We start from the raw sequence: 21,736 nt of genomic DNA, 5'->3' as shown, positions 1-21,736 counted from the left end.
ATATATAAAAGGTGGTTATCCAGCCTTTGTTTGAAGACCCCCAGTGACAGGAGTACATGTCCTCTCAAGAGACCCTATTCAACTAGCACATTCAACTAGTCACTTGTTAGGGAGTTGTTCCTTACATCAAGTCAAAATTGGTTTCTTTTCTTTTTCTAAACATCATAACTAGTTTTTCCCTCTGGGACCAAATAGATCAATTCCAACTCCTATCCATTTGAAAATCCTTTAAATACTTTAAGATAGTATTCTGTTCTCCAGCCTCTATGTCAGCAATTTTTTTCAAGACTATTTTTCCCCATGAATTTGAAGTCCTTCAACATCCTAGTTATCTTCCACTGAATACTCTCTTGTTATCTTATATTTCACAAGCTGATTTTTTATTCAGAGGTAAGAGTTCCCATATATTCCTACTCAATCTCATTTCACTCTATTTTCCTGATCTAACCTATCAAGAAGTTTTACATCCTGATTCTTTCATTTACTATGTTAGCTTTTCCTCTCCACATCAAAATGTTGTCTATCACTGCAAAAACTAGCATGAAAAGTAGAACACTCAGACCCTTCCCTCCCCCCAAAATTGCTGTTAGTAGATGGCTATTAGGTAGTTGCTTACTTGAACTTAAAGCAGTTTCCCTCCCCCTCAACACACCCCCTTCCAAACAAAATTGATCATATTTAAGAAAGATTAGAGTCTAATCCAGGGGTTAATTGTGTGTGTGCGTGTGTGTGACTTTTTCGGCAATCTGGTGAAATCCGCCTATCCTTTTTTTAGCATTACATTTTTAAATGCATAAAAACATAATACTCATGATTTCAGAGAAAGCTAATTACACTGAAATGTAATTTAAGGACCACTGAAAACTATTCTTAAAGCCACAGTTCAGGATTTGAGCAACCAGGAGGAGTTTATAAATGTGTCTTTGGAAGAGACTCAGGTGAATAGTCCATGCTTACTATATTTATCAATATAGCTTTTTAACTTCACCGTAAATCTTCATACTCTTTTATAGTGGTCTCTGGACCTTGTAAATAAGGAAGAAGCTTTGGGAAAAGGGAATTTCTGGGACTTATGGAAGAGAGGAAATACATTTAGTTCAGTTCTTTTGGTTTTATTTCTAGCAAGAATGTCAAGACTGATGCTTCCATCCTTTTAATAATATATCTAGTCATTAGTTATTGGACAAAGATCTCATATTTAGAGTATCAAGAAAATGGTTCGTGTTTATAGATGGTCTAAAAACCTGCACATTTCTTAGCATTCTTTGCCCCTTTTTCTACTACTCTGTCACAAACTTGGCAGAAATTACAGGAGACTACACAGGACTAGGGACTATTTTATGATTGTTTCATAGGATCCCGTGAACAACTCTACAATTTTTGTTCCTATTATTTAAGCTTTGAAATATGACATAAATCCTTCTCTTAAGAAGCTTATAATCCAAAGATGAGAGTAGAAACCATGTACACAAAAAACTGTGACAAAAGGGAGAATGAGATAAGTACAATGGCAAGATCCAAGCAAGGTGCTATATAGTGATGACCAAGGATCATAGGATCATCACTTTGGATCTAAAAGGGTTCTTTGAGGCCATTACATTGAATCTCTTCATTTTACAGATGAGAGAACTGAGGATCAGGGAGGTTAAATGAAATATCTGAGGCCAAATTCAAATCCATGTCATTCTGACTGTAAGTCTAGTGCTCAGTCTACCTGAATACAGAAAGGGATTGTAGAAGGAAGTAGAAAGTAACATCCAGATGGCATTAGAGTGGTAATGAGTATTTCTTGGGGGAGGGGAGTAGGCAGAGGACAGGATTATAGGTAGCTTCATGAAGCAAGTGACATCCGAGTCTTGAAGGAAGGTAACAGCTTCAATAAACAGAGGTTGGGGGTGGATAATAGAGTATGATATTCATTCTAGGCATGGGAGATAACAAGAAGAAAGGCAAAGAGACAAGGGGCGGGGGAGGGAGAGAGAATGAGAGGCAGAAACTGATTCAGTTTGATTAGGTCATATGCTCTCTGAAGAGGAGCCATGTGAGATAAGTCTGGAAAGTTAAATAAGAGACAGACAAGGCAATTCATTTAAAAACAATGAAGACATATGTTGTTATTATACTAGTATGTTAGTATGTTTAAAGTGGTTTTTAATGACAATCTGACCTCCATATGGAAAAACGGTCAGAAGGGAGAACTTTTAAAGGAAGAAGGAATATTTAGGAGGTCTTTGCAGTGGTCTGAATAAAAAAAATTTGAGGACTAAACCAGAAATTATTGCTCATGGGGATATCATGGGAATAGGGACTAGACCTGGGATCTCATTGGCATAAGGAATTCCCAGACGAGGAAACTTACTTTACCAATAAAGGCTGGCACCTTCTCTCCAACTTTTAGATATTAGAGTTGCTTGTAGTACTGAAAGGTGACACATAGCCAGAATGTGTCAGAGACTAGAAGTGAACCCAGATCCTTTAGATTTGTCTACTTTAGCCTCAACTTCCAATTTTTTTTTAAATAATAGTTTGGGTTTCACTTTCTAACTAGTTCTATGAACTTAATTTCTCCAAGGGTAATTACTATATCTTGCTTTTCAAAAATTAAAATTAAAATTTTTTTCTCTATCCAGATCACTAATTTTTCTTTTTTCTCCCCAATTACATGTCATATATAGCTTCATTAACATGCTGTTTCCTTCCTTGCCCAGACCATTAATTAGGAAGTTAAATAAGACCAGACCAACAGAATCTTCCTTTCCATGCTCATTGAATACATTACCAAGGCTCATCTAGCATTTTTATCAATTTTTAAATGTTACCACACTCATCCAAAGGATCTTGAAGTCATTTATTAAGTAAAACCTCTTGAGTAAAGCATTTGAATCTAAAAAAAAAAAGAGAGAGAGAGAGAAAATACGTGGCTTGAGCAGCTGCAGAGTGAGGCTAGGCCTACATCCTGTGGCCCCCGGCTGCTATTCCTTTTGCAGGATTCTTCTTCTTGCACTATAGCTTTGAACAGCAGCAGGTCTAGTAGGTCCCTCAGGACATGCACAGTTTCTATTATCTAAACTGTTCCCCAAATAAGCTCACCAGATAGGGTCAATTACTGCCATTCATCCATGTCAGAAAAATGGAATGAATTTCTAAGATGCTCATCAAATACACTCAGTCTTATAGAAAGGTTCCAAAAGTCTCCATATGGAAACATTTTAATTGACCAAGAACTCTTTACAACAGATATTAATTAAATGCTCACTTGGTGAATGAGGTTCAACCTTCATGGACTTTATATGATGGAAGCAAAGAAGGGTGGGGAAGAGAAATGGACAGAGGGAGGGAGATTAATGACAAGAGAGGGAGGGAGGGAGAGAGAGAGAGAGAAATGGAGGAAGAGGAAATAGATGGACTAGGAAATAGATGAGAGAGAGAGGAGGAAAGAGATTAATAGGTGAAGGGAGAGAAAAATGAAGAGAAGGAGGGAGAAAGAGTAGGAAAGAGGCAAAGGAAGAGAGATTAATGAGTGGAGAGATAGAAATGTGGAGAGAGGTAGGGAGATGGAAAAAGAGATAAAAGAAGGGGGAAGGAGGAAGGAGGGCAGGAGGAAAAAGAGGGAAAAAGAAAAAGAAGGGAGGGAACAAGATGAGAGAGAAAAGTGAGTGGGGGTGGGGAGATACAGGGGCAGGGATAGAATGAATATAATAGATCAAAGTGGCATAGCATAGTGCAGAATTTTTAGTGAGGAAGATCTGGGTTCAAATGTCACCTCTGGCCCTTATTAGCTATTTCTGCTTAATCTGTGAAAAGATCATAGATCTTCATTATGAAAAAATCCTTCATTTATGAGATATGATTTTACCAATTTTATCTTAGTTGATCTTCACAACAACCCAAGCAAGTATTCTTATGGCTGGTTTACAGATGAGGAAACTGAGGCACCTTGAATTGCCCAAGATGATGTCAGGATTTAAATTCAAGTCTTCTGATTAAGTCCAGTGTCCTTTTCATGATACCATGCTTCTCCTGCCTTGAATTTCTCCCGATTGAATTTAGCAGTATTTGTTAGCGTTAATTTTGTTGTACGGTCATTTCAGTCATGTCCAACTCTTTGTGACCTCATCAGAGGTTTTCTTGGCAAAGATACTGGAGTGGCTTGCTATTTACTTCTCTAGCTCATTTTGCAGATGAAGAAACTAAGACAAACAGGGTTAAGCGACTTGCCCAGAGTTACACAACTGATAAATGTCTGAGGACAGATTTGAACTCAGGAAGATGAGTCTTCCTGACTTCAGGCCCAGCACTCACTCTACTGCTCCGCGTACCTGCTGTGTTACTTACTAATTGTATTAGTCCTTCCATTGTAAAACCTTGCCTCAGCCCTTAGCTCTCTCTGTATTCATCCCCACAGCAATGCTTTTCTGACCCTTCTACTTTTCCAGTGACTTACTTCACCACAGCTCCTGTTGAGTATATAATAGGATGTCAATTATTGAGACTATTTGCAGACTTAATGAGGTGGAAAATCAATTTTTCTGGCTAATCAATTTGGTTGTTGGGGGTTGGAGGACAAGCCTGATAATCAAGGTGCTGCTGTGTTATTTTCTTTTAAAAACCTGAATGAAGTCAGACTTTCTCTTTGTGGCCTTTCCCTCAACTTGTGTTTCACTTTCTGTAGGACTTTTTGGTCAGTCTTCAGACACAGTATCAGAGAATGAGCTAGATAGTGTTCTCGGATGTTTTACTATTTTTTCTTTTCAAAGGAGTTTAAAAATTGTGGCATATTAGGCATTCTGACTTTCATTTGAGGATTGCTATAATATCTGCTGCTAGAACATGTCTTGAACCTTCCTTCCACAATACTTTATGCTATTTCCTCTTCTGTTGAATTCTTATCCATTCCTTAAAGACCAATTTAAATGCCCCAACGTCCATGAAGGTAAAGGGAAAGAGATTCACCAGGATTCTTCCCTCCTCCCTCCACCCACATGCCCATCTTTGTCTCCTGGTACTACTTGTTTCTAGTTCTCTAACTCACCACAGTAACACCGTGTATTATAGTATGTATCTAATCTCCCTTCTAACTATAAGCTCTCTGAGGCTTGGACCGTGTCTTATCTAGATGCTAATTTCCCTTAAGACCTTGACATAATGTCCTGGATGTAGTAGGTAGCTAATAAAAATAACATAATTTGTGGGATGAATGTTGGCAAATGTATGGGGGGAGGATTCTAATAAATGGGAGGAATCAGAAGGGTCTTCTGCAAGAGGTTGTCTTGAAGCATGGATTATAAGAAGCAAAGGTGAAGAGGATAAGCATTCTAGTCATGAGGGTCAGACTGTGCAAAGGACAGAGATAGGACATGGAATGTCATGCACAGAGAAGAGACATAGACCAATTGCATTGGATCCTTCAGTTCATGATAAGGAGTAGTGTGAAATCAGTCTGGAAAAGTTGATAGGAGAGATTATACAAAATGGGAGTATAGTCCATAGTGGCAAATGCTACAGAGAGTTCAAGATGGAAGAGGACTGAGAAAACACCATGGGATCCAGCAATTAAGAGATCATTAGGGACCTTGGAAGAAAGTTCATTCAAGGGGTGGGGTGATAAGCCAGATTTCAAGAAGTTGAAATGGGAGAGATTGGAGGAAGTAGAAGCAAAAAGGGTAGACAGCTTTTTCTAAGAGTTTGGCTGTGAAAAGAAAGAGAGATATGGCAGAACAATTTGAGAGGATTGCAAGATGCATGTCATTTCTTTGGGGGATTATTGGGTTTCAAGTAGCTTCCCCTTCCACAGAGGGTACAAATAGTTCTTTTTGCTATAAGAAGAACTTCAAAACTTTTACTTACTCCCATGTATTCAGTGGTCCTACTTCCTCTTCTAAGTATTAAATTCATCTTTCAAATTCCTGACATAGATCAAGATTTTCTTTTTCCTCTTCAGGTCTTTTTTTCCCTTTATTGTTCCATTTAAGCCTCTTCTCCTCTCTCCCAGAAGAAAAGATATTCTTCCCAGTAACTTGGAGAGTAGAAAGGTATTCCTTGACCTAATCTACCTTTTCTCACAGGAAGGAGACTATTCTGCACTGAGCTTAGAAAGTCACTTGGCTGTAACAGAAAAACAGCCATTATATAATACTCCACACAAGTCCAAGCAATTTCTCTCTGCTCTCCATACTTGCCAGAAATGGGATGATTCTTAGTAATCTTTTTACTCACATGTAGAATAAACTGACATAATCCAGAGAATGTCAGTTTTTTAATTTATTCTATTTTTTTGGTCACTGACTCTGAACGTGAAAATCTCTGGCATGAAGGATTTAGTACCAATAACTGATCACTATATTCAGGGAAGGGAAAATTATTCTGGAAAACCAGAATGCTACCATCCCAGTTTGTTTACTATAGAAATTATCTTTATATTGGTAGACTCAGGAGTTACTAGGGATGTATTTTTCCTCCTTCCCTCTGTCCCAATGTCTGCCACAATAAAAACTAATATACATAATATGATTCATGGATCCCTGAGAAGTCTCCCACCACCCCAACACACATATAAATGTATATATACACATATGTGTATATATGTATATCATGTTATATCATATAACATTATATATTATACATGTCCTCCACCTGCTTAACATAATGTTCAAAATCCCCTGTTAGAGCATCATTCCTTTAATCCTCTTCTAAAATGTTCCTGCCTAGGAAGTTGTAATGGGAGTTAAAAATCTTCACACATACCCCCATTAATAAGGCTCAAGTGGGGCTATTGAGGGAGGCTTGATTAGGGGAGGCTTGTTTTACATGAAGGCAAACAGTGGGTCATGTGGGGTTACGCCCTCCAGCTCTGGGAGGTGTATATATACTCTGAGGTGAGGTTTTGCTCTGGGTCTTAGTTTTTGGAAGAAGGTTCAGGTGCCAGATGAGACTCTGGGTAGCCATTAAGAAGCCCCCCAGCTTTGAAAACCCAGATATTGGTGCTTCTCTCCCCAGTAATGATGCATGTATTGCCTATGATCAGACAATTGGAAGCCCTGTCTGTTGGTCTCTCTGTTTATAATTTCTGTTTGTATTTTCTCTGAAGTTCAGGGTGCTGACTTTTCCCCCGGAACTAAGTGAATGCTATATGTATGCTTGATTAAAGTAAGACTGTTTACCCCTCAAAAGTTGCTTTCCTTTTGGAAAAGCAGATCTAAGAACCTGTGCTAGCAGGTCATCCTGGGTACCAGGGTGCTTGCTGTTACAGAGGTATGCATGACAAATTATATCATTAATACTTTGTATGAGTTTTTAAAAATCCAATTACTTTCCTCATTTTGGAGCTAGCAAACCTCAGGGCACTGAGGGGATAAATGCTTTGATGCTGTAATGAAGGAAGGAAAATGCTTGTCCATGGAACACAACTCTGGAGACATTAGATCTATGTGAAATACCTTGGTAGACAATGAGAATTCATCAGATGTGTTTGGGCAGGGCAGGGATGGGAAATGGCAAAAAGAGACAGGTATGAAGCCCTCTGGCACACAGTAGGAGGTAAGAATGTGAAAGAGATAAGCTTGATCTCTATCATCATTTGGCCTAGGGCCAATCTTGACTATCTTGTTAAAGATGTTGAATTATTTTTCAAGAAAGGTTGACATTGATATGAATAAAAACCTCAAAGTCAACGATTTTCAAGGGAAGTGCTCTCTGCAATCCAGAGATTCTGAAAGCCAATATTTCATTTAGCTCAGTTTATTTAATCAATTAATGAAATTGAGATCATAACATTCAGTGCTGACATCACCATAAAGCAATGTCAATAATTATTCAATGGCTTCCTAGAATATTAGGTGATGCTCCTCGGTCAGTTTCAATTTTAATTCATTTTCCAAATTATTTTTCTATTAAAGAGTTCTGGAGAAACTTGAATCAATAAGGGACCTAGAGATTTCTCTGTAGCTAAGAAACTGTTTCCTGCTTCTGGGGATTTCCTAATCTGCTCTTTATTGCTGAACATATATTTGCTCAGGATTTCTATCAGTGCTTTACTAGCAATTACAAGAGATCAACACAGGAATGATTACCATGATTGAGATCTGTCTTAGGATTTGATTTTATCCCTTGTGCTATTAATAAATTATTATCATCTAAGATAATTCCATGCTTGAGCTCATACATGCTCCTTTTGACTAGGAGTTGAGCTAAGAGAGTATAAGCGCATTTGGTTGGGAGGCTTAGATCAGAATTCCAGAGCTGGAACATACTTTGGTGTGATCTAGTGCAAACCCCAGCATTTTTCCCGATACAGAAACCAAGACACAAGCCAGAAGTGACTTTCCCAAGGCCATAGTAAGTAAGTATGAGAGTTGGGAAATCTTAGTTTCAGCTTTTCAGGCAACCATAAGCCACTTAACCTCTAGGTCCCTCAGTTACTTCATCTATAAAATGAGATGAATAATTTGATATTCTATATAATTGAATTCAATTAAGTGAACATTATGATGATTCTAATATTTAAAATGGCACTGTACGAGGTGCTAGAGATACAGAGCCCTTACTAGAATGGGGCAACTATAGGGCTTCCTCTCAAACCATCAGATTTAGAAGGTGCCAAAATCACCGTTAGATGAATGGACAAAGGACTGCCCAATCAGTACATCATGGCTTTTATCACTATCACCACTGCTGCCAACCAGGAAGGTATTTAAAAAACCTTTATTTAGAATTAGGTAATTACATTCCAATTTATAATGTACTGGATACTAAGAGAGAATCAGAAGAACCTACATAGCTGGAAAGGTCCTCAGAGGCCAACCCCTAATTTTGCAAATGAGGGAACTGAGGCCTAGGATAGATAAGTGACTTCTCCAAGATCACTCAGGAAACCTCAGCCCTCTGACTTCAAAGCCAACAGGTTAGGGTTAGAGAGAAATAAGCCAATAGCTCACTGTCTAGAAGCGAAGGGGGCAAAATATAATCATAACATAAGATTAAATATACTTAAGAGTCTTGAAAAACACATTATGAGCAGGGATTTCTGACTGATTGGGAGGAGGGTGAGGATCAGGAAAGACTTCATGGAGTAACTAGCACTTGGGGTAGGCCTTAAAGAATAGGTAGTGAGAGTAGTTAGGGCGTCCCAGTTTTGAGCAAATATATGGAATCAGGAAAACATTGAGTATGTTAGAAAAACCACAAGCTCTCCGTTTTGTCTATAGCATCAGATATACAAAATCAATTCAATTAATAAACATTTCTTGGGTATCTCTTATAAGTAAATCAATGTTCTAGGAGTTGAAGATATAAGGATCGAAAAAAATGACACAGTTGACATAATACCTGTGTTCAATCTAGTTAGCAATATCTGTTAGAGGATCTGCATTAAGGTGGTGGCAAGAGATGTGGCAAAGCTTGAATGGACAGAATATGGCAACTAGCTAGATGTGGATGGTCAATATTAATCTGTGGTTTCCAAGATCATGGTGAAGTCATTCACAAAAAGGGAAGAAAAAAGTCAGGAAAAGGAGTTGGTTTTGGAGGAAAGATTAGTCCAGTTCTGGACACTAGATTACATATTTAATATTAGAAAGAACTTTAGAGATAATCTACTCCAAAACATTCATTTATAGATGAGGAAAGTGTGGTCCCAGGAGGCTAAGTGGCTTGCCCCAAATGATATAAATAGCAAAGAACAGAGCTGAGATTTCAACATACATTTGTTTCCAAACTCTATTTTTGCTGCGGCACCACAGAGAGTTTCAGATATTAGCAGAAACTCCAGTGGGTATATCCAACAGATAACTGGACGTGCAAGGCTAGATCTCTAGCCTTGGGGGAAAAATCAGTATGGAGATAGAAATTTAAGAGTTACCTTTATGTGAATGAGAGTTGAAATCATAAGAGTGAATGAGATTTCTAAGTGAGAGAGTATTAAAAGAGAACAAGGACAGAGCTTTGAGGAATAACTATTTTAGGTATCAAGAAGAAAAAGAAGGCAAAAGACACAAAGGAGAGATCAGATGGATTGGAGAACTATTGTACCATCATGTTATAGGCATGGAATATCAAGAAGGAATCAGACTTCCAAGGGATTTAGGTTAACATTATGGTTGTTCACTTAATATGAATGGGGCTTTCTAGGCTTCCCCCCCAAAATGAAATCAACTTTCACATAGAATTGTATAGGATTTGAGCAGTCATCTAAGGAAACCAAGAGTGGTTATTCTTACCGCTTTTGTGAAGCATATGTGAGAGCTTACTTACCATGGTGTCAGTATATTCACCCAGTTTGGTCTCAGGAATGGTTTTTTTGTGATGCAGGAAGAGGTCTCGAAGAAAATTCTATAGGTACCAAAAAAAAATAAGAATCACTACTTTACAAAAGCCGTAAAGACCATATGAGGCAAATATGACAAAGTGCAACAAAAAACAGATGATTGCGCATGAAACTACAAATCAATTATGTACAATTTGCTGTTCCTTTTAAATAATAGAATTACAATGTGAATTTCTTTCTGTCTTCTCCTCATCCTAGAGATGACTACCATTAGACACAAATAGGTGTGTGTGTGTGTGTGTGTGTGTGTGTGTGTGTGGATACAAGAATACTCTCAAGGTCTCTCTCAAGAACTTTGTAATTGACTGAGTGACATGGGAGACACTGGCACAGGACCACTCAACATGGCATGCCCACATGAGAGAAGGTGATATGCTCTATTAGCAAAGCAGAATTGAAATAGCTCAAAAGAAACACAAGATACACAAATTTAGAGAATCCACCCCAAATGTTCACATGGTCTATTTGTGCCCACTTTTGGTAGAACTTTCCAAGCTCATACTGGTCTGACCAGCCACAGTTGGACACAGTAAAACTTGACTTTAGCATAGTGATGCCTTTTTGGTCCTCCCTGTGAACAAAGGACAATGACCAATGTGTGTGTGTGTGTGCGTGTGTGTACATACATATATATGTAAAACTATTCTATACATATTTCTATTTACCAGTTCTTTCTCTGGATGTCTTTCTTCATATGTCCTTTATTTAGGCAAATACTACTTTACAACAGTCATAAGGCTTCCATGAGTTCCTTGTTTTAATGACTGTTTCTTGGTTTCTTTTTGTTGTTTTTTTTTTTAAAGAAAGCTCAATACTTTTAGTAGGTAATATGGACTTGACTGACCACTTCCTCCACAGCCCCCTTGGGGTCCATACCAGAGACTCTTCTCTGTAGGAGTCTCTACCTTGAAGTCCTGTTCTCTTGGTTGGTGATAGCCTCTCTGAGAATACTTTGTATTTCAGGAAATTCTCAGCCACACTTCAATTCATTCCCTCCTCCTTGGCCCACTCCTCCAAAGCTTCCTGGCCAACTTCTTTGCCAAGGTTTGCTTACCCTTTCCTTTCATCCTCTTCCAGTTTTGGAACTAGGAACCAAGATCAAATCCATCATGCCATTGTTCTTGGATAGGCTTCCCATGGGTCCCCCTCATCATCCCTGTAATTTTCCAGAAAAAGGGCCCCTCTCTGGCTACTATTCCCCTATGATTATTCTTTCCCTCTTAAAAATTAAGTTCCTTGAGAGCTTCTGTATTTATATCCCAGCACTTGGCACACAGTGACTAATACTTTTCATTCATTCATTCATTCATTTATTCCTGATTATAGTTTCATATGATCTCATTTATCTACATACATACATACATACATACATACATATATATATACATATATATATATATATACATGAATGAAACATTTTGAGATTTAAAAAAGACTTTTCTCCCAAGAGGAAGGGAGTGTAAGTGGTATTATCTCCATTTTTTAAGTGAAGAATCTGAACTACAGAGAGGTTGTGACTTTGCCCAAAGTCACACAGTTAGACAATAGTATAGCCAGGATTTGAATTCAACATTCCCTGCTTCTAATCCAATACTGTTTCCAAAGCAGTCTGTTCAAGAGAAGTATAGTGAGAGATAGAGAGCAGGGACTCATTTTCCTCATATTCCTCATTTTGTCTTTGTATTACCAACACCTGTCACAGGGCCTGGCACATAGCAGGTGTTTAATAGTCCTTGTTTAATGAATGAGTGAATGAATGAATAATTAAAATGATGATATTCCTCCCTCTTTGTCTCTATGGTTGTAAGAGCAACACTACCTGAATTTTTGAAGAGAGACTTCAATGTGGACAGCATGGAGAACTGGTGATAAAATTAAACCTGAAGCTCTTGGCCCCACTCCAGGAAGTTAAATCTACAACGCATTCAGACTCAAACTTCTAGCAACAGATAAATCCATACATTATTCAAACCTTCAACAGAGGTTCAGAAGGCATTCAGTGAAACTTACCTGGAGCTCCCCAGCTGAGATAAACCCACTTCTATCAGCATCATATTTACGCCAAATCTGAAACACAAGTCCCATTCAGTGAGTCAGCTCTGAGATCATTGAGTTAATATAGACTCCTTCTGAGCTTACAGGCAGCTAAATAGTGCAGTGGATAGAGTGCCAAGCCTGAAGTCTAAAAGACTCATCTTCCTGAGTTCAAATCTGATTTCAGACACTTACTAGATGTGTGACCCTGGCCAAGTCACTTAACCCTTTTGGCATCAGTTTCTTTATCTGCAAAAAGAGCTGGAGAAGGAAATGGCAAACCATTCTAGTATCCTTGGTAAGAAAACTCCAAATGGGGTCATGAAGAGTTGGACACAACTGAAACAACTGAACAACAATTTTACAGGTACAGAATATGCATTTGGCATTTAGTTATAGATAGGATAGGGACCAGATCTATGATTTTACTGATATATGAAACTATCTCTACCAATGCAAGTCAGCACCTTCTCTACAAATTATAGTCTTAGAGAGCTGCCCGGAGCATTGAGAAGTTAAGTGACTTGGCCAGAGTCACACAGCTAGTATATATCAGAGGTGAGACTTGCACTCAGGTCTTCCTGGCTCTCTAACCACTACAGACAATATTAAAAAAAAAAAAAGATAAAAACAATGTTTTAGTTTTCTTTGGGAGGCAGTGAATGAGCAGATAGACCCAATTAAAAACAATAACAACAAGAAAAATAAAATAAAACCTCACAGTTCCCATGGAGTCATTTCTCCAACTGTAAAAAGATACTCAGATGAAAGAGCTCCTTTGGATAGGTCAGAGGCCACTCAGGTCAGAATGATCTTTGATAGTTTACGTGACTCAGACGGATATGGATATGTTTGTGATGGCAAATTAGGCTATCTTTTGTCTTATTTCTTACCAAGTTCTTAGTCATTGAGTGGGTGTTGCATCAGACAAACTGAGGTCTGGGAAAGACCTTAATTTAGAAAGACCAAGGTCACCCACCGTATCCCCAGCCACTGGTCATTGGTCATCGCCAGTTATCTCGACTTGTGTCTTGTCCCTGGACTTCGATGACTCTGGAGGAGATAGTGAGGCTGCTCTACCTCAGTTAAACCCAATTCATGCACAAGTCAAGCCATGGCCCTGTGATGATTCTCTTAGAAAATAAGGATAAATTAGGATAGACAATGACAACACCTCCTGGCCTGCATCTGATTAGGAAGGAAACAGAGCAGGGAGAATAGGCCTTTCACTGCCATCTCTAGAAAACGGGATTTGGAAATGATTTAGTGCCGGGCACATAGCAGGCATTCAGTAAATATTTATCGGCTGACTGATTTAGAGAGGAACGTTGCTTAGGTGTGAGCAGCAAGATCATTCTGTTATCTCTTTGCAGGCCATCAATTCCAATATGTTAAAAAACGATAGCTGAGGATTAGACAACATGTCCCCAAAAATCTTAGTGCAGCTTAAAGATCCCCTAAGACTTTTTGGACACATTGTACAGAGCTTTAAAAATTGTGTTATACTTTAAACCATTAATCCAACATTAATTCTGTGCAGAAGGTACCAGAGGTATTAATATTCCAATTTTACCAACGATGCAAGTGAGGTTCAGGGAGGCTAAATAAATGACTTTCAGAATCACACGCTTACTAAGCCAGAAGAAGGCTTTGGCTCTAAGTCCAATATTCTTTCCATGACATCTTGCTGTCTCTCAAAATTAAAATTGTCACATAGATAGTCATAATGGGGTTTTTGTTCCCTCTCCCATCTCCATCCTCTACTCCCATATATATTGTCCCACTTCTGACAATGTACTTTGACAGGGTTTTGTATGGAAAGTAAAAGCTACCTACTTGCATAAACTCCACACTGTTATCCAAGGGGGTTTCTCGGCGAAAGAGCAAGAGAAAATTTTCATCTTCTGGCAAGACTATCTTGGCAAGCTAAAAAATTAAGACAAAAACATTTGGAGTTAGTCATTACAGTCAGTATCACTTAGGATGCCCTGTCGGTGACCTGTTTCATTAATCATTAAGTATCTTCTTGCTTTTTTCCCCCCAATCAATTTGCCAATTTAAAAATGAACTGAAGGGAAGGGTAGTTTCAGTGCCATTGTGGTAGGTTAATGTACATTACCCACCCCTTTGATTGTGAGTTCCTAATGGATAGTAGGAGGTTCTTCCAGAATTCTGTATATTTTTTTAACTTGCTGGGACCTTGTAATGAAGTTTACATGAAGGCCAAGAGTTGGGGACAAAGCCAATGAATCTGAATAGATACCGAAACCATCTAGGACCCTGAGGCTGATTTAAACTATAAGCCTTTATCTATTCTGGTCTTTCCCTGGCCAGTGGTTGGTTATTTCCTCTGGCTAATCTATTTGTTCCTTTAATCCCTGTGATATTTCTCTAGATACACATTTCTTTTTCCTACTGTCCCTACCCAATCTATATAATATAATTAATATGCCTCATCAAATGCCATCTTTTTCTGAGTCTTATGGAACCCCTACTCCATTACATTTTTAAAAATAACATTTTATTTTTCCCCAATTCCATGTTAAAATAATTTTAAACATTTTTTTTAAAGTTTTGGGTTCTAAATCTCTCTCTTCCTTCCCATTCTCTTCTTCCCTTTCCTCCTCCCTGAGAGGGTAAGCAATCTGATATAGGTTATACATGTGCAATCATGTAACATATTTCCATATTAGTCATTAGTCAAAAAAAGAAAGAAAAACATAAAGAAGTGAAAAATAGTATGCTTCAATCTTCTTTCAGACAATATCAATTCTTTTTCTGCATATTTCATCATGAGTCTTTTGGGATTGTCTTGGGCCATTATATTGCTGAGAATAGCTAATTTGTTCACATATCATTGTATAATATTATGTTACTGTGTACAACATTCTCCTGGTTGTGCCCACTTCACATTGCATCAGTTCATATAAGTCTTTCCAGGTTTTTTTGAAATCATCCTGCTTGTTATTTCTTATAGCACAATAATATTCCATCACAATCATATATCAATGCACTATGCTAAAGAGTGGGGTGACTCCCTGAAGGAGCTCACATTCTACTAGAAGGTAATCTTAAAAGAATGCATTCCAGTAAACCCATACAAGAGTGATGGAGATATGCAGAGTGGGTTCCACCACATTACCAGTGATGACTTGCACATAAGAATTGACATAAAAGATAATATTCTGAAAATACATGACAGAAAAAGATGGGACAATTATAAAGGAAGATTGAGAAATAATGCATCGATAGGCCAATACTACTACTACTACTACTACTACTACTACTACTACTACTACTACTACGTGACTAACATATGGTACTTTAAGGTTTGCACATTGCTTGATAAATGTTATCTCATTTGATCCTCAAAACAATCATGTCAGGTAGGTGCTATTATTATCCCCATTTTACAGATGAAGAAACTGAGGCAAACTAAGGTTAAGTGACTTGCCTAGGGTCACATAGCTAGTAAGTGTCTGAGGTTGGATTTGAACTCAGGTCTCCTTGACTCCAGGCCCAATGCTCTTTCCAAGATTCTTAGTCAAATGTACTTTTAGAATGTTAAAAGGCTTGGAGTATGGCCTCTAAGACATCAAGTAGATGCTCATTGCCAATTTTATGCGATGACACAGACAGAAATTTCACAGGAGGAGAAGGCATGAAGAATTATAATCTGTATCTCATTGAAGGAAGTAGCCATATCAATGAGATGATGAATCCACTGACATGCATTAGAGAAAGACAGAGAAATAGAATCCATTTTGATTCTTTATGTAGATATCCAACTAGATGGCCTCTGGGGTTCCTGCCATCAATGAGATTCTTTAACTCCCCTATTTCTCTTGGTGGCACCATCATTATCCAAGACTTGAACCTTTGGAGTCTTTCTTGACTTCCTCTTCTTCCCTCACTCTCTCCATAGTGAATCAATTGCTAAGTTCCGTTGATTCTATTTATGAAATCTTTCATAAACCAGCAAGACTTCATTACCTCTTGTCTGGACCACAATAAGTCTCTTAATAGTTCTTCCTGGCTCTAGTCTTATCCCCTTTCTAATCCTTCCCTCACACCTCTAGCTGGAATTGAAGGCTTTCTATGTTATGACTCTAACCTACCTCACTAATATTATTTTATATTATTCTCCTTCACATACTCTGTGCTCCAGCCTAACCAACTTGCCTATCGTTTCTTTGTTTCTGTTATGCCTCACATCTTGAACAAATCCTCCCTCTTCCTTATTAGAAACCTTCTCATCTGTTAACATCCAAATCAAGTGCCAATATTTCCAAGAAATACTTTTATAACTGCAGGCAGCTATCTGACAGAGTGAACAGAGTGCTGGACCTGGAGTCAGGAACACTCATCTTCCTGAATTCAAATGTGGTCTCAGGCACTTAGTAGTTGTATGATCCTGTTTGCCTCAGTTTCATCATCTGTGAAATGAACCAGAGAAGTAAATGGCAAACCACTCCAGTAACTTTACCAAGAAAACTCATAATAGGGTCATGGAGAATTGCAACTGAAACAACTGAACACCTCTATAACTAACCTGTTGTCAGGACTTCATTAACCTTTTATTTATAGTAATGGGGAGAACATATTTATTTGTCATGCCCCACACTCCACCCCTTCCAAAAGACCCACCTGATAACAGCACCCCACTGCCTTTACCCTGGGGGAAGAGAATGGCTGAGGACATGGACCTCAAACAGGCCTCCTACCCTTCTATAATTAGCCTGGCCCCAGGACTCCATAGATTCCTATTTTATCCATTGAACAGGTCCACAGACCGGACATCTCTGCTACAACATGCAAACCTTTCCATACATGCTTTCTATCTCTTTCTCAGGGAAACCTAATCAATTCAGCATTACATTTGTTACCTGTGAAAACATGGCAATCTACTACTCTATAGTTCCAGTCAGTAATCTTGCGCTTCTGACTTGGAGGCTGGTTAGATCAGTTAACTTCCCTTCTCTGATCACCATTTCCTTCTCCTTCAGAGCTATCAATGACCCATCTCTCCTCTGTTCCTATCTCACTCTTTCCTGCCTTCCAATGTGGAATCCCTATCCTATTGTTAACAAAACTCTTCCTAGTAGACCTGGACCATCCTCAAAGAAATTACCTCATCTGTATGTATTTTGTATACTTTTAAGTTTGCATCCACCCTCTCCAAAAGAATATACATTTCTTGATAGTTGGTACCATTTTTCTTTGTATTTATAGACATATGACCTAGTACAGTGCCTGGAACATAGTGGGTATTTAAATGCTTACCAAATTAAACTTCTAATCTTTATAGCTAACAGGGATTTTACCTTGGATTTCTCAGAACACTCTTTGGATTGCTAATATGCCCTTGTAATTTTCCAACTTGTGTTACAGTTAATTGTGTACTTGTTTCATTCCCTGGTATATTATTCAAAGGCAGGGTTTATACTGTATTTCACTTTTGCATCCCTAGTGCCTACCTCAGTGCCTCAAACTTAATAAGTATCTGCTATTAATTTTGTTTATTGAACAAGTCCTATTGAAAAATTTGAACTGTGAGGTTATATTTTCTAACAGTATAGAATACTAATATCACACTTCACCATTCACATGTTATAGTTGAAGAATTGCAGGACCGGGCAAGGTATATTGGTCTGCTCAAGGTCACACAGCAACATCATATGGGATTAGGACTCTTTCTCCTTTATAAGACACTGTTTCTTTTAATAGGGAATGGCTTTTGTAAGTAAGCTCTTTTGGGGAGCAGGCTGAGATAGCCAATTACTGTGGAATTTAACAAACCAGGTCTTTAGTACACAGCTCACTATCCATCTGAGGTAATGGAAGTAGGGAGTGTGGAGAGACAGGGGAAGCCTGGATATGTAAAATTCCCAAGCTTAATTTCTGTCATCAGTTATTGTCTCTTTTCCTATCAAACCTTTAACAAATGACAAAACACAACCATCTGCTTATTATCCTTGACTTTTCTTTCCCTTTTTATTCTCTGACATGCATAGTAGACATGCAGTTTCATGTACAATCATCTTTTTTTTTTTTATCATACTGTGTTATGGAAATGCTTGTTTCATTCCATAAATTAAAAAGAAAAGAAAAGAAAAAGAGAAATGACAAACTTAGGGATGGAAAGCTGGACAGATGGCTAGGAAGAAAACCCCATGAACTGTGGAATCTGAAGCACTTTATAAATATATGGCTTAGTGTATTCCCTAGTTACTTTCTTCTCCAATTTGCTTTGTTTTCTTTCTGGTTTTCATTCTAATGATTTTCTTCCTGATTTTTTTTTTGTTCTTCCTTCTTTCTTAAGTTTTTTTTGTTTTGTTTTGTTATTCATTTCCTTTTGACCGAGAAGTTCTCTGTACCTACTTCAGAGGGTTTGACCTGGGAAGGCCCTCTGAATCCCTTTGTCCTGTTTTCTAAAGGGGTGCAGGATTCCCTTTTGATTTCTTGTTGAGGTTTATTCCTCAGGGATGAGGCCTTTGTATTGATGTTGATATTTCTCTGGTAAGGTATAAATTCACTGCTCAGTGTCCGGACCTGGCATCAACCAATATCCAGATGCCAGCTAAAGAACTGAAAGGAACTCTCGAATGTGACCTCTTGTGGCAGGGAGAGCTCTATGACCAATTTCAGCAGGAAGTAGCTATAGAAGAAGAGACCTTCACCCTTTACCTCAAGATTTGAGGTCCCATTCGTTTGAGGGGAGAATGATGGGGTGCTTGTGATCAAGCCACACCCTAAGATATTGTTTTATGTACTTATTTTATATGATCCCTGTTATATTGTTGTAAAGTTCTGTTGACACCAGTTGCCTAAGATATTGTTTTATATGCCTATTTTCTGTTATCCCTGTTACCATTCTGTTCATACCAGTTGTCCCACCAACCTATATAATGAATACAAAAGACCTTGGGGCCAAATGTAATGGTAATTTAAATGGGAAGTTCTTTCCCACTCATTGTGGGAAAGGCCCATGTGACCTGCTTAAATCATGTGGAAGCCTAAGTCACATGTGGTGGGAGGAACTTGCTGAAGGAGTGGAACAGGAAGGATGGAGCAGAACTGGGAGGAAATTGATGAGAGCAGTCAGGGCAGAAGGAGGAGAGGATACATGTAAGCGGATAGGTAGGCTTGTGAGTGTTTGTGAGAAGATGCCTAGTGGTGGGGGAGACTTTTGAATGACTTTGTCCTCTGCAGTGTTAATGTGTATTGACTTCTTAGTTACTTTGGTTACTATGAGGGATTTGGCTTTCTGGTGTCTAAATAAATGTTTTTCTTCTGCCTTCTATATGGAGAGTCTGTTATACTTTGTGATTCAGAACTATGCAGGCATATTCATAGTCACCATTGATGCTGTGAATATTGCCTTGGTGATACAGGGGGCCATGTGATTTCCTGAGAGAAGTGGAGGGTAGTCTTACAAGCCCCAAGGCTTCATTTCCAAGGAATCCAATGAGTCCTTGTGAGTAGCCATTTTCCAATTCTCTTAAGTTCCTTCCTTCTTTCTCTGTTCTCCCTTTTAAAGGTCAAATTCAAGGGTATAGCCTGGACCTGAAGTTCACATGAAGTGGTTACTAATCAACCCTTCTCAGGGGAGACTTACCAGCCTTCTCCAGTGATCCATCAATTCTCATCTTAATGAAAGAACTTAAGTTCCTTCCCCAATCTTCCCCCCTTCCTTCCTTTCTCCATCCCACCCTCACTTAGGATGAAATAAATTTCAGATGTAATAGGAAACAATAGGGGGGTGGGCAGGGAGGGTAGTAGAAATTATTTGTGAATGACTCAGGGTTTAACTAGTTCAGTAACAGCAGTCCTTTAACACCCTCTCTCCACTGAAGCTGGGAAGCATTGGAGTTTAGTGACTCACCAGAGGAGCAGGGCCCCTAGAGCCAGCTGCAATGACAATCAAATAGACCAAGAGTATATTAGAGTTAAATGAGAAGGCTAATGCATCTGCAGACCAAAGCAAGGGCTTCTTCCTAACTAGCAAGGACCTAATGGAAAATACTTCTGTTCTTCCTACAGAAAAGGTTACTGAGGTCATATATTACCAGAATTACCCTTTGGATGGGGATGAAGAAGGGAAGGATAACTTGCTTCTATTCTACAAATAATCCTGACAGAAAAATCACACAAGTTAATCAGTAAAAAACACTCCCTACCCCCAGAATTCATTAAGTGCTCACTATGTATAATCAAAACTATGATTTTTCCAGTAGCAATGTACAAATGTAGGACTATAAGGAAAGCTGAGCACTGCAGAATCAATGCTTTCAAAATTGTGGTGCTGCAGGAGATTTTTGAGAGTTCCTTGGACATCCTGGAGATTGAATCAGTCAATACTTAAAGAAATTAATTCAGGCTATTCACTGGAAAATCAAAACTGAAGCTAAAGCTTAAATACTTTGGCCATATATTGCAAAGACAGGTCTCACTGAAAAAGACTCACATGGGAAAGATTGAAGGCAAAAAAAAAAAAAGGGGATGGTAGAGGATGATATAGATAGATAGAATCAGGGAAGCAATGAACATGAGTTTGGACAGACTTTGAGAGACAATGGAGGATAGAAGGATCTGGGGTGTTATGGTTCATGGGGTACAAAGAGTCAGACATGACTGAACAACAACAACAAAATGTTCCAAACACTTTTCTAGGCACTGGGGATGTAAGTAGAATGAAGGAAGCATTCCTTGCCCATAAGCTTACATGGCAGGACAGTTGTCCACCCTGATGAAGTTACCTTGAAGTTAGTGAACCTGTTTGAGATTTGGCTTTGTCATTTAGTTTGGTTGTGTGACTTTGGACAAAGCACTTCCCATCTCTGGACCTTAGCTTCCTGCTCTGTAAAGTGAGGAAGCTGGAATAAATGAGTATTTAAATCCCTTTCATTTCTGACACTCCATAACTCTATGAACCTCCAAAGCAATGATTGTGTGTTTTTATTCTATGTTTCTTCAAAGGAGCAATGGCTTTTTTTTTTTGAATGAACATATACTATCACTGACAACACAGATTTCAACCCTTCTATGCTTCCTCATCTTGTGTTTCTTAGTTAGTTTTTTCTGTAAACCTTTCACAGAGGCTCAATCTACCCAACACAATGGTGACTGTCTTACAATTCTTTTGTCATCTCAGCAGTACCAGTGCTGCCATTCAGACTATGAATTTGTTTTCTCTCATCATCTTTATGTAACTACTCTACCTTTTTTCCATTCAGACACATCCTCAACAATGTCTTTCAAACCATTTCTCATGTAGCGTGTTTCTATCCTCTAATCTGATAAATGAAACTCTGTTAAAGTACCCAGGACCATCCATTGGGCACAAATGAATTCAGACATCTTGTTTCTTCTTAGAACACT

General features: G+C 38.4%; 1 protein-coding gene across 1 annotated transcript in view; it reads right to left on the bottom strand.

Moving 5' to 3' along the window:
* Window positions 1-21,736, bottom strand: part of SCGN (secretagogin, EF-hand calcium binding protein) — a 70,681-nt gene that overhangs the window by 21,379 nt on the left and 27,566 nt on the right. Inside the window, exons 4-6 of the mRNA XM_072603999.1 lie at window positions 14,192-14,281; window positions 12,332-12,388; window positions 10,249-10,326 (exon numbers count right to left, since the gene is read on the bottom strand). Coding sequence (XP_072460100.1) covers window positions 10,249-10,326; window positions 12,332-12,388; window positions 14,192-14,281 — 225 coding nt within the window. The remainder of the gene's footprint in view (window positions 1-10,248; window positions 10,327-12,331; window positions 12,389-14,191; window positions 14,282-21,736) is intronic.

Source organism: Notamacropus eugenii, chromosome 4 (genome assembly GCF_028372415.1).
Source record: "Notamacropus eugenii isolate mMacEug1 chromosome 4, mMacEug1.pri_v2, whole genome shotgun sequence".
In the NCBI taxonomy this organism is placed as follows: domain Eukaryota; kingdom Metazoa; phylum Chordata; class Mammalia; order Diprotodontia; family Macropodidae; genus Notamacropus; species Notamacropus eugenii.
Note: the sequence above shows the minus strand (reverse complement) of the source record. Positions and strands in the feature narration are given on the sequence as shown.